The 12159-nt window shown below is 44.4% G+C and overlaps 2 protein-coding genes across 3 annotated transcripts in view; one reads left to right on the forward strand and one right to left on the reverse strand.

Moving 5' to 3' along the window:
• Window positions 1–12159, reverse strand: part of ACADM (acyl-CoA dehydrogenase medium chain) — a 28636-nt gene that overhangs the window by 16236 nt on the left and 241 nt on the right. The gene's annotated exons all lie outside the window — the stretch shown is intronic.
• Window positions 11085–12159, forward strand: part of SLC44A5 (solute carrier family 44 member 5) — a 108445-nt gene continuing 107370 nt past the window's right edge. Inside the window, exon 1 of one of the 2 annotated variants that reach the window (XM_069788371.1) lies at window positions 11085–11589. In XM_069788371.1, coding sequence (XP_069644472.1) covers window positions 11106–11589 — 484 coding nt within the window. In that variant the 5' untranslated portion in view covers window positions 11085–11105. Of the gene's footprint in view, window positions 11590–11883; window positions 11969–12159 lie in introns of those variants that run through there. The other variant, XM_069788373.1, reaches the window with a different exon arrangement.

A 12159-nucleotide genomic window follows, 5' to 3' on the forward strand; every position in this document is an offset into this window, starting at 1 on the left:
ATCTACAAATGACTTCTTTTGGTATGAAATTTTAACAGAATTATCAAAACATAAAGCACTTTTCTGGAAGCTGGATTTTGGATAACATTTTATTTTGCATAACAATTCAAAGTAAGGTGTCCCAAATATTTTTAGCACCATTATTGCCTTGGTATGTTTGGTTCTTAATTGCTTGTTTTGTTTCCGACAGTTGAGAGTATTGATTTTGTACTTAATACCAAAGAAATACTTCAATAGGAAGCTAGCCATGTAAGAGTTACTTTTTGCATATATATCAACTGATTAAAAAGAAGCTGATTGTAATGTGGTATAGGCTTTATACTGGGATGACTCCAGGTGTTTACCGAATGGAGGCATGAAGCAGCTTTGACTTAGTGCACAGGCTACTGATTTTACACTCCAAAATCGGTGGGTTTTTTCCCTGTACTTCAAGGGTAGTTGAGTGAAAGGCATAAGCATAATTTATAACTTTAAGTTACTTTAGTATTTCATGAAGATTTTTGTATGTTCTTCCTGTTCTAGTTTCAAGTACGCAATACCACTGTATTGTATGGCTGAAGGGCTTTTAAATATCAGCACTCAAGTCTGCATTTTGTGTTCCTTTTTATATAGGGCTCTGTTCCACAGGTCATGTTTCTGCATATGGTGTGGGAGTTTAATTACTGAGCAGTCCATTTTCTGTTCATATATTATTTATCTATTATTTGTATGGTTTGTGTATACATAGTATCTCTGTATTCCTCAGTTGATTTATCATCAAAACAGCCCTTGTTGTGATGATGTATAAGTAAATATATTCATCTCATTTTAATGTTTTAAAAGTTTAATTTTAGATATGCAGCATGGATTTTACTATGCATATTCTAACTAGTTTTACACACTCTACAAGATTCTAAAGATGGGTAGATGGGTTCAGAATCTGTATGAAAAGCTGATGTCATAGGTAATATACACTCTCACAGGTAACAAGCAACTCCAGCTGACTGAGTCAGGTGCCTGAACACTGGTAAGGGTGTTATATACTAAGCATATTTACTAGTTGCAGGAAGGGATTTAAATACTGCAGTGCTCAGAATTGAGATATTAATTCTAGGTGCCTTTGAGATTAAGATCCATAACCCTTCAGTAAGTAAATAAGCTCTTTTTTTGCACTGAGGCAAAGAGGCAGTTTGGAATGGGGTTCAGGACATCCCTAAGTCTGAGAGACTGAATAAATCAGTACACTGAGGGAGTGTTAGCATTAGGAAGTAATGCGGACCAATACTGTTGGATTTATAGACTTAAATGGTTGGATTCAAGACCGAATAAGCATTTTTGAGGGTTTATGCTTTGGGCTAGATGGAATACCCCCTAGTAAGTGGTTGGAGCACATTAGGTGCACTCCTAGATCATGTCTTCCAGTTAGTTTCATCCAAAACTCAGTTCATGTGCTTTGAAACCTCTCTGTGAATCAAGGCAGGCGCAGTAAGTGAGGACAATTGGGAGATTTACCTCAAAACTTCACTCCTTAAGTGAACTAAAAACTGTTCATGTAGACACAGCCTGGGAAGGTAGTTGTCTGAAGCTGTCCAGCTGAGGAAATTGAGTCAGGAATACACCATAACATTTGCTGTTCTCCAGGTTTGCCTTATGCTAGAAGCATCTTTGCATGTGAAATTTGCTACTTGCCTCTGAAGACAGGTGTCTACGTACTTTGTGGAAGCCAGCTTTTGTATTAAAAAGCTGCTATCTGTCATCTCCTGCAGTGTTGTAGAGGTTAAAGAAGAGAAGAAGTTCCAGAAAAAGGAAGGAAAGAGTTCATGGAGCCAAGACAAAGGTATTCAAGGACACTTCTGCTAAATGACAGGAGCAGCTGGTGTAAGGTACTGAAACTAACTCTTGACTGAGGTCACTAGTTAATGCAGCTTGCAGTAATGAAGCTATATCCTTGCTCACCTTTCTCACTGCCTTGAATCATTTTCTTATTACCTCTTCACATCTCCTTCTTGGGTAGGTGAGTGAGAAATTTTTTTACAATGTCTTGTCAACAGAGTTTTTACCAAGCCAGTCTGGAGGGGAAAATTCAAAGCACAGGCAACCTCCACCCAGTGGTCTGTGTCTACCAAGTATTTGGGAAGAGAGGGATATGAAAGATGGCAAGGTTATCTGTCAAAGCCTGAACCACTTGAACTCTGAGGTTCAAGATTATTTACATAAGGGGTGACAATAGATAAAAGTTTCTGTTGTGTCCATCTAGCATTTTTAGCATTTCCCACAGAAGCAAGAAATACAGCATTTGTCTTTCCTTTTTATCTTCTCAAACCCTTACTATTCTGTCCTATTTCTTCCTTATTATTCCTCTGATTGCTTTTACTACAGTAGAAATTGTTGTCCTCATTTTGGCTGGGATACAGTTAGTTTTCTTTTAGCAGCTGGTATAGTGTTATGTTTCGGATTTAGTGTGAGAAGAATGTTGATAACACAGTGATGTTTTCAGTTGTTGCCAGGTAGTGTTTAGGCTAAGTCAAGGATTTTTCAGCTTCTCATGCCCAGCCAGCAAGAAGGCTGGAGGGGCACAAGAAATTGGGAGGGCACACAGCCAGGGCAGCTGACCCAAACTGGCCAAAGGGATATTCCATACTGTGTGACATCATGCGTAGTCTATAAACTGGGGGGGAGTTGGCCTGGGGGGGATCGCCACTCAGGGACTAACTGGGCATCGGTCGGTGGGTGGTGAGCAATTGCATTGTGTATCACTCGTTTTGTATATTCCAATCCTTTTATTGTTATTGTTGTTGTTGTTATTATTTTCTGCCTTTCTGTCCTATTAAACTGTTCTTATCTCAACCCATGAGTTTTACTGGGTTTTTTTTCCCCAATTCTCTCCCCCATCCCACTGGGTGGGGGTTAGTGAGTGAGGGGCTGCATGGTGCTTAGTTTCTGGCTGGGGTTAAACCACGACAATTGTATACTGCACAGTTTATTGCATTATTAACCTAGAATACTCTCTTTTATACTAACCACCAGAATACATGATGCTTATTGCTGAAATGTATAAATAAGCAAGTAAACACAGTAAGGATATTACATTACAAAATACAGGTCATTGCTTAAAGTTAGCATCTGTATTCTAGGCTGAAGTGTTATTTTTTAGTAGTAGTAGCAGTTACAAATTTTTTACAGTTTATTTTTTATATTGTTAACAACCAACTGTATTTTACCATTTGTTAATGGACCTTCATTTTAGAAATGGAAAGCAACTTGAATTTTCTGCAGTGATTTATGTAACGCAAGTTACTGAAGCTACTGCAGTAAACAAACATGGTAAAATTTAGTGTGTACGTCCTGAGTTAATGATCTACAAAGTAGGATCCTTTTTGATGCAGTACAATGCAACAAGCATGGCAACTTCTTCTTGATAAAAAGATTAAATGTTTTTTGGTTTTCTTTGATCCCTGCTACAATAATAACTTAAAATATCTTAAACCCAACATTTTTTTCCTAAACTTCTGTTGCAAGCTCATGTAATTTTTGTAGTTAGTCTTGGGTTTGGGTTTTTTTTGCAGCTTTTTCATGGTCTTTAAGACAATAAATTTATTTGGAGAAAAAAAAAAAAAGGAAAACACCTATATGGGTACCTTTGAATTATCTAAAAATGAAGATAATGTGATGCTTGAATTAAAATATTTTCAAGTATATTTTTAGCTTGTTTGATTCCTGGGTATCACAAACATTACTTCATTTCAAATTTTCAATCTTTTTTAATTACAAAGTCATACCTACTCAAAGTTTTGGAGGCTTTTAATTTGACTACTATATGTAAACACATCAAATATTTTGTTCCTTAATGTCATAAAAACATTCCAAGTTACATTTATGTGACTCTCTAACATGAACTATAAAGAAAAAGAAGGGACTGATATACAGAGCTTGAGAACAAATAAAAAACATTCAGTTGCATCTTGTAATAATTTTGGCCTGTATGACTTTCTGAAGACACAGAAAGTCAGTGGAAGGCTCAGAAGATAACTTCTGAACCATGCCTTAGAATGAAGATCAGCTGTCCTGATTTTTTTTCAAAGTATGCTGAAATTCACTTTAGAATTTTACAGGACTTACTACTTTAAGAAACAAGTACTTACTTAGACAACCATAGCTTTCACTTGTGTGAAATATAAGCAAGTCAATAATTAAAAAAAAATAGAGTGAGGTAAGGCCTATCTATGTGTAAAGGAAGCATCTAGGACATTTTAACACTAAGTCAATTTTAATCATCATATTGAAATATGCTGCAGCAGGCACTTCAGCAGCTAAAAAAAATCTTCAAGCTACGTTGCTTGGTACATTTCTCCTTGTGGAATCATGTATTAATAAATGCCCAGCTGCAATGAACACATCTCTCAAACGTATTTAACACTTGTAGGTTAGATAGCAGAACAGTAGAGTCAAAAAAAGTGTTTTGTTAAAGAGGTGTGTGTGGCTCTGGCAAAGCCCCTCTCATTTAACGTGAAGTTCCAGGTCAGCAGAGATTTAACGGCACCGTGACAGTAGGGGGTGCTGCAGAAAGACCTTTATAGGCTGGATTTTAACAAACATCTGCATTCTAAAGTATCAGCTGTGGCTATGCAAGACCATACCAATACCAACATTTAACAGTGTACAAGAACTTAACCATGTAAATGGGTATTGATGTAAGATACAATGTAGACATTAATTTTATAGTAAAACCTGTATAATTATTTTTAGCAAGTGCAGCAAACGACAAAACAGAAAGTACTGCCTTAAATCAGAAGAGTTCAATTTCCATAACAGCTGACAGAACTCGTCAGACAGAATTCAGTGAAGATTACCACTGTTGCTGTTGTTGAATTGCGTAAGGTAGAGTTCAGAAAGACTACCTGAGATTATAGCCGTACTGAGGCATGTGCAGTGAAAAAGTAAAGAAAGAGAGAAACCTTGTGTTGGACATCCTGGAAAAAGAATAATGGGATTGAGAATATGGGCACAAGAAAGTGAAGGTTGAGATTTTCATCTAACATTCATATGACAAATGACTAGGCCCTTTGCAATACTGATAGCTAAAACTCATTTTGCCAGGAAAGTAACAAGTCTTGTGCTAGGTCACATCAAAGGTCCATCTAGGATAGTATCCTGTTTATGGCAGTTGCAATGAAGAATGCTTAGGGAAGGATTCAAGAACAGAGCATTTACCACTAATGTAGTGATATTTTTAAATCTTTTTTTCCCTACCCTCCAAAAATTTTCCGATTTAGAAGTTTCCTGAGCTGGAGGTGGTGCCTTTGTATTTAATAATGCTTCATGGATGTCTCTTCCATTAACTTGACCAGTTACTTTTTGAATGTGTTGGGAACCACAGCTTAGTTTCTTACACTGTGAAGAACCACTTTGGTTGGTTTGTTTTCAACTTGACATCTGCTAACTTAATTTGTTGTCCCTACTGCTTGAATTGGAAGAAGCAGTGAACCATCAGTCCCTAGTCATTCTCTTTGTGTCAATGATTTAAGAGAAAAATGTCATGATGTCCCCTTAGCTATTTCTTTCCAAGCTGAATAATCCTCTTTGGGTACTTTCTACAACGTCTTGGTTTTGTCACGAAAGAATCAGAATATAAAGTGGCTCACGTTCTTGCATAAAGGTGAGAGTATAAGTTCTGTTCTGTTCTCTTTTTCTGTTTTGTTCTGGTAACTCTTTTTTGCCTACCTCTGAACACTGAAATGAAAATTTTCATATATTATCTATGATAACAAAATATGATTCCTGGGATGTAATGGTCAACTTAAAGCTCATCTTTGTATATAATTATTTCTCTGCATCTCTTGTCTGTATCATTTTATATTTATCTACCCTGAGTTTATCTGAAATTTTTCAGTCCCATAAATAACTTACTATCGGCAGCAAAATTTTCCACTTCAGTGTTCCTCTCCTTTTCCAAATCATTGATGAGTACCTGGAACAGCAAGAGTCCCAATACATAAGTCTTTGAGATTCCATGGGTGACCCCAGCACTGTAACAAATTTTTGTTTAGTCTTGAAATTTTTAAAAAATATCTTTTGTAAGGGTGTGTGAAGGAAAGTGTCTGTGCCTTTAAGGGTATCCGGTCAAGAACCTTTTCAATGCAAAAAGGGAGAACAAGAAAAGGAAGAAGCCATAAACAAGAATATAAAGAGACACAGACCTGACTGACAAGTGGTAAGGGAGGCAGTAATGAGACACAAACCTGGTCAGTCACACTAATCGATGATGGAATGTTTATTTCAGTAAGATTATCTGATCAAAGGTCTTGTCAAATGGGATACCAAGAAAAAATGGGAAGCCATAAACAAAATTCGGAGACACAAACTTGACTGGCAAGACAAGAGACAAAGACAAGAAACAAACTGGCTCTCAATAAACTGCAGGCAAACTGGGACTTTGCAACTGATAAGGATGCAAATTTGAGGGTCCAGAATGTTGGAAAGGGATCTGTGGAGCTGTGCACAATAATGATGGAATGTGCAGGGGAAGGGCTTCTGGAGGAACAAAGGAAGAATGCACAGAATAGGGTATAAAACGGACCAGTCCTGTGCAAAAGAGGGTAGTTAGTACACTTGTCTGACTGAGGCCAGCACCTGATCACCACAGTCATCTTATTGAATCCTATCTTCCTATTAAATCTTTTCTCAGCTATCTCTCTCTGTAATCTCACTATCTGTGCCGTGTGTATGTGTGTTATAAGGATAAAGTGCCAGCTACTGAGGGTCATGTGTGAGTGGATTTGGTATCAGCAAATGGAGTCAGACTGGGAATGTGGGTGCCCCCAGCCTGTGGTGCCAGCTTCTGGAGCTGGTGAGGTCCCACTGTCAGCTACTGAGGCAGAAACAGCATGTGTCCCAAAAACCTGCTACTGAGAAGGACTGGTGCGGGTGAGGCGAGTGAGGGGCTCAGCAGCAGCAGCCAGAGTGGGACAGCAGGTCACAGCTCCTGTGCCTGATGCTGGCTGCTGAGGGTGGTGAGTGCCAGTAACTTCCCAAAAGTGAGTGTGCTTGTCTCGTTCACTGGCAAACTTCAAGCTGGACTTGCCAGGGAGTAGGAGCTGCTGGGTCCAGGCAGGGATATCTGGTAGGCAAGAATCCATGCTGCTATCCAGGGCGATCTGTGAGTGCGGAGTGTCTGTGGCATGAGTGTGAGTGCGGAGTGTCTGTGGGATAAGTGTGAGTGCGGAGTGTCTGCGGGATGAGTGTGAGTGCGGAGTGTCTGCGGGATGAGTGTGAGTGTGGAGTGCCTGTGGGATGAGTATTGGTGCTAGGCGTTTGCAGGAAGCATCAAGCCGGACCAGCCAGCAAGTAGGCAGCCCCTGAGGTGGGCAAGAGTGCTGGGATCTCGGCAGGGGTACCGGGCAGACAGAGGGGCCGTGAATGTGCATGTGCTTGTGCATCCAGAGAGTCTCGTGTGTGTGCCTGCACTAACGACCTTTTGTGTCTGCCAGCCCAAGCAGAGGAAGGGAGGTGATTGCCTGTGCTCATGTTCAAGGCAGCTCCTGTATGGAGGTACTGTTGAAGGCAGTGCCTCACCTGTGGCAGTGCGTGTGTCCGACCGAGTCTGTGTCCCGTGTGTGTCTGTGCGTGTGACCAGCCGAGCCCGTGTCCTGTGTGTGTCTGTGCGTGTGTCTCTAGGTTGCAGGCTGAGCTTCACTGCTGGCTGAACCTGCAAATGGGAAGGTGGCAGCCACATACCTCTGCCTGGGCAGAGATGCTGGGTCCGCAGGCACTGGCCTGGGCTCCAGCAGCTGGGCACGGGGAGGTTCTGGGCCGGAGCTGCAAGAGGCGACAGCCACTCCTAACACCCCTTAGCAGTTTTTAGCCATAAAAAGACTTTTCCCTCTATGGTGGCTTAATTTATTGAAGACTTTTTGATGAGGAACCTTGTGGAATGTTTTCAGAAATCCAAAGTCAGCTGTATTCCCTCATCTTCATGCCTACTGACTCCTTAGGAGGTCTCCAGTAGTTCTGTGAGCCCCAACTTCTCTTTACAAATATCATACTTCCCTGTTTGTCATATATTCCAAATCTGTCTGCATTATTGTAGTTTCCACTATTTGCAATGTGCAGAGGTGAGGTTTATGAGTCTGCAGTTTTTTGGATTTTCATCAGCAGTATTTTCAAGAATTTCCAAAATCTTTACCACCTTCAAGTCTATATATGCATAGGAGGCTTAAGGAAAATATCATATTGGCCCTGCATATTCTCCTTCTGCTCCTGGCCTTTAAAAAAAGGATTATTTTTAGTGTCCACACTTTTTGCAAATTAATGCTGAAACTCTTCTTTGGCCTGCCTTATTGTGCTTTCACATTTAACCTGCCAAATTTTGTGATTCTTTCTAATTTACTCATTTGAACACAACTTTTACTTATCAAAAGATTCCTCTGTGTTTGTAGCAACTGCCCATTTCATCCTGTCTAAACATGCTGGCTTCCTTTTGCCATTTCTCAGGCCCTTCTGAGAAACATGAATATACAAAGATGATCTGCTATGTCTCAAAATGGTGTCTTTACGTAGCCTTCTATCTACCTGGAAAACTCTAAATCATGTAGTTTTTAGTGCTATTCTAACCTTTTTAGTTCTTTTTAGTAAGTTTTCTCTTTTTTTTAATGTATTTTTAAGTTATTCCTTGGTTCTGATAGTCAGAACCAAGTCAAAAGTTACTTCTCCTGGAGGATTCTACACTAACTTCTTAATATTATATATGATTTTATTCTTCAACAAAATCATAAGTATCCTGATTTTATATTGGTCTACAAACCCTAATGAAATGGAAGAAAGACCTTTGCTAGCGTGCACGTGAGGGTTGTTTTTTTTTTTGCCAGAACTTGGAAGTTCTGTGTAAGTAAAAGCTTATTTCTAGCTGTTAGCCATAGCCCAACATACATATATGTTCTGTTATATATAACATATGCTGTACGTTATATATAGCGTATATGTTAAATATAACATATGCTAAATACAATAGATAATACAGAATATAAATACTATATTGTATAGTATGTATAATATTATATATACACAATAATACACACACACACTATGTAATATATTGTGTATGCTGTATATTATATATACTATATATATATAATACATATATAATATATTTTATATATTTATTTGTGGGACTGGCTATACAAACTCCATTACCTAGGTTTTTTATTGTGTAGTTTGTTGAGATCCCAATGTCCATTCTTGAAAGTAGGCTATATAAAGATACACACACCCCTCTGCACAAAGGGAACAGAGTAACACTGAGCTGTAGAATAATACTGAAACTTCTATGAGAATACTACTTCAGCTCTGACTAGCAAATCCTGTCATGCCCTGCTACCTTCAGGTTACCATGCCTTATCAGAATGAGCCAGAGGACATTAACCCACCACCTTGCTTCTTACAAAACTGTCCTACACAGCTTTTCTCACATTTGACTCAGTCTCCGACACAAGCAGCTCTTCTTTCTATAGGTGAGATTGTTGGAATTGTTCTCTAGTCATCAACACTGAGATGAAATAAAGATTTCTTCTTAGATAGCAAAGTATGTCATCCCTTTTCCACATCAGGTGTTTACCCTTGGGATCCATTTCCTGGAACATAGACAGGCATCTTGGGTAGCTAGACCGGGTAAGTGGCTTAAGAGGATAGGTGGACTAGGTTTAAGAAGGAACTCTCATTAACTTTGCAGACCACTGGTGGTGCACAAAATGCATAAACCTCTGCCTAGGTAGTATCTGATGAAATAGGGTAACTGGAAGAAGCGACTACCAATTTTAAGAGTTAGAAGGACAAATTAATCCTCACAATTTAATGCAGAGGGGGAAATAACTTCCCCCAGTACTTCCACTACTAGCAGACAAAACTGCATATGTGAAATTCTGTAATTATCAGAGCAATTGGCCTGATCTGAGGCCTCTGGGAGGATGGATAAGGTGCTACATATGCCTGATGTAGTTTTCTTAAAACTAGCCGAGGCAGCTAGCTCTACAAGACCTGGTGGTGTACTCACTGCGGAGGAGGCACATACCGTCACTGCCTCTAACGCACATGTGATTGGTTTATGTTTCAATACAAGTGTAGTAACAACTTCCACGATCTATGCATATTAATTTACTCATAAGTAAAATAATCGTGTGCCTTTGAGGGTCTGAAGCCAATTTTTGAAAGGGTAACTTTACCTGCAAGCCTTGGGAAGTCCCTTTTCCTCACATTGTTCATGTGGAAACATGTAAATGATGGCCTACAGGTGCACTTCTCTCAAGAATTATATAGGGTTATTTCAAAATTTTTTCAATACAAAATGTTCCTTGTGTTGGACTTAGTGAAGTTTCCCTAAACGCAGACTAATGGATAAACAGCAGTGCGACATCTGAACGTAGCATCCTTTTGCTGTAGCAATGATTTGGGCTGTCACGACTCAAACCGAATCTCAGCAGTCAGACTAATTGCTCTTTAAGTGGCATTGCCCCATTCAGATAAAACAGAGGGAGGTGGATGACAGCTGAAGGAAAGTTTGTGACCAGCAATCTGTGTTTGTCAGGACAGAACCTGGTTTTTGACCGAATCATGAGAATAGCCCCCACCAGGACCCAAAACTGAAGTGTTAAAATGCCTCCCGGTCAGGAGGGGACAGAAAACCCAGCTCCCCGTGAGCATGCCAGAGTGCTGCGACCTCTCAGCGGCCCCTGCGAGCTCACGCCCTTTCCTCGCGTGGGCCGGAGGCTGCTCCTCGCGGCTCGGCTCGGCTCGGCCCGGCCCGGCCCGGCCCGGGAGCTCAGCACGGGCGGCCCGGACAGCTCCGCCGGGGGCCGCGGCAGGAGGCGCTTTCCAAGGTGGCTGCCGGGGCCGGCGGGGCCCGGGCGGGCAGCGCGCGGCTCCAGGACCGGGCTGCCCGCTTCCTCCCCGCGGCAAAACCTCCGGGATCAGGGCACGGGCACGGAAAGGGAGAGCCTGCCCGCCCTGACAGCGGCACGGGCGCCCGAGCCGGAGCCCATCCGGCTGCTGGCGGTCACGTTTCGCGGGGGGGCGACCAGCGCTCCGCGGCAGGGCGCTCCTCCCAGGCAGCGCCCGGCGGCGGGGGGGGGGAGAGGATGGAGACGCCCCCGCCGCGGACCCCGCCAGGTACGGCGCCCGCTGCCACCAGCCGCCGAAGTTGTCGGCGGGAGCCGGGCCCACCCGAAGTTAGCGAGGCGCGTCCTGAGGAGGGGGCGTGCGGTCCTGCCGCCGGCTGCGGGCCGTCCTGCCGCCCCCACGCCTGCCCTCGGCGCGGCCCCTCTGCCCGCGGCTCCCCCCCCCCCGCCCCGCACGGCTCGGGCACCGCCCCCGCGGGCTCGGCGCAGGCGTCGGCCGCGAAGCCGACGGGACGGGAGGGTCAGCGCGGGGCGCGGGCGGTGTTCCGAGCGACCGCGGCGGAGCGGAGCGGGAGGCTGCCCGGCCGCCGCCGCCTCTCATGCCTTCACGGCAACAAAGAGCGCGCTGAGCGGCGGGCGGAGGCGCCGGGCCCCTGGCTGTGCCGGCGCGGAGGGCACCGGGAGACGATGGCGAGGAAGGGAGAAGCCTCCGCACCTCTCTACGGTGAGCGCTGGGGCGGCGGGGGCAAGGCGGGGCGGCCGCCGGTGCTCGCGGGCGGAGGCGGCCGGCGCCCGTGCCTCCCTCCGGCCTGTTTACGTTGCGGATCCAGCCAGCGTGCAGCAGCAGCGGCGAGAGTTTGTTTCCCTCGGCGGATGCCGGGGGCGGGGTGGGCGTAGGGCCCCCCCCAGCCCGCCTAGGAGGGAGCCCTCCCCCCCCCCCCAAGACGCCGGGGCACCTCTCTGCCGCTGCAGCGGCTCGCCCGGCCCGAAGAAGGCGGGATGGTGGGGTTCGGGGAGGGGAGCCGGCGGAGGGGAGTCGGCGGGCGCAGAGATGGGGGCGGGCAGGGCGAGAACCTCCTCCGCCACCCCCTCCCCGGGAGCAGGTGCGTTGCGGCCGCTTTGTCCGCGCTCTGGGGAGGAGAGGGCTGCGGTGCGAGCCCGCCCGGGGCCCCGGGGGCCGGCGCGAAGGCCGCCGGGCGGCAGGTGCGCGGCGGCGGGGAGGGCCGGCCGTTGGGCGCGCGGGGCCGGGCCGGGCCAGGCCGCGGCGGCCGCTGGGCGCGCGGGACCGGCGTGT

The sequence above is a fragment of the Haliaeetus albicilla genome, chromosome 8 (genome assembly GCF_947461875.1).
Source record: "Haliaeetus albicilla chromosome 8, bHalAlb1.1, whole genome shotgun sequence".
Lineage (NCBI taxonomy): Eukaryota > Metazoa > Chordata > Aves > Accipitriformes > Accipitridae > Haliaeetus > Haliaeetus albicilla.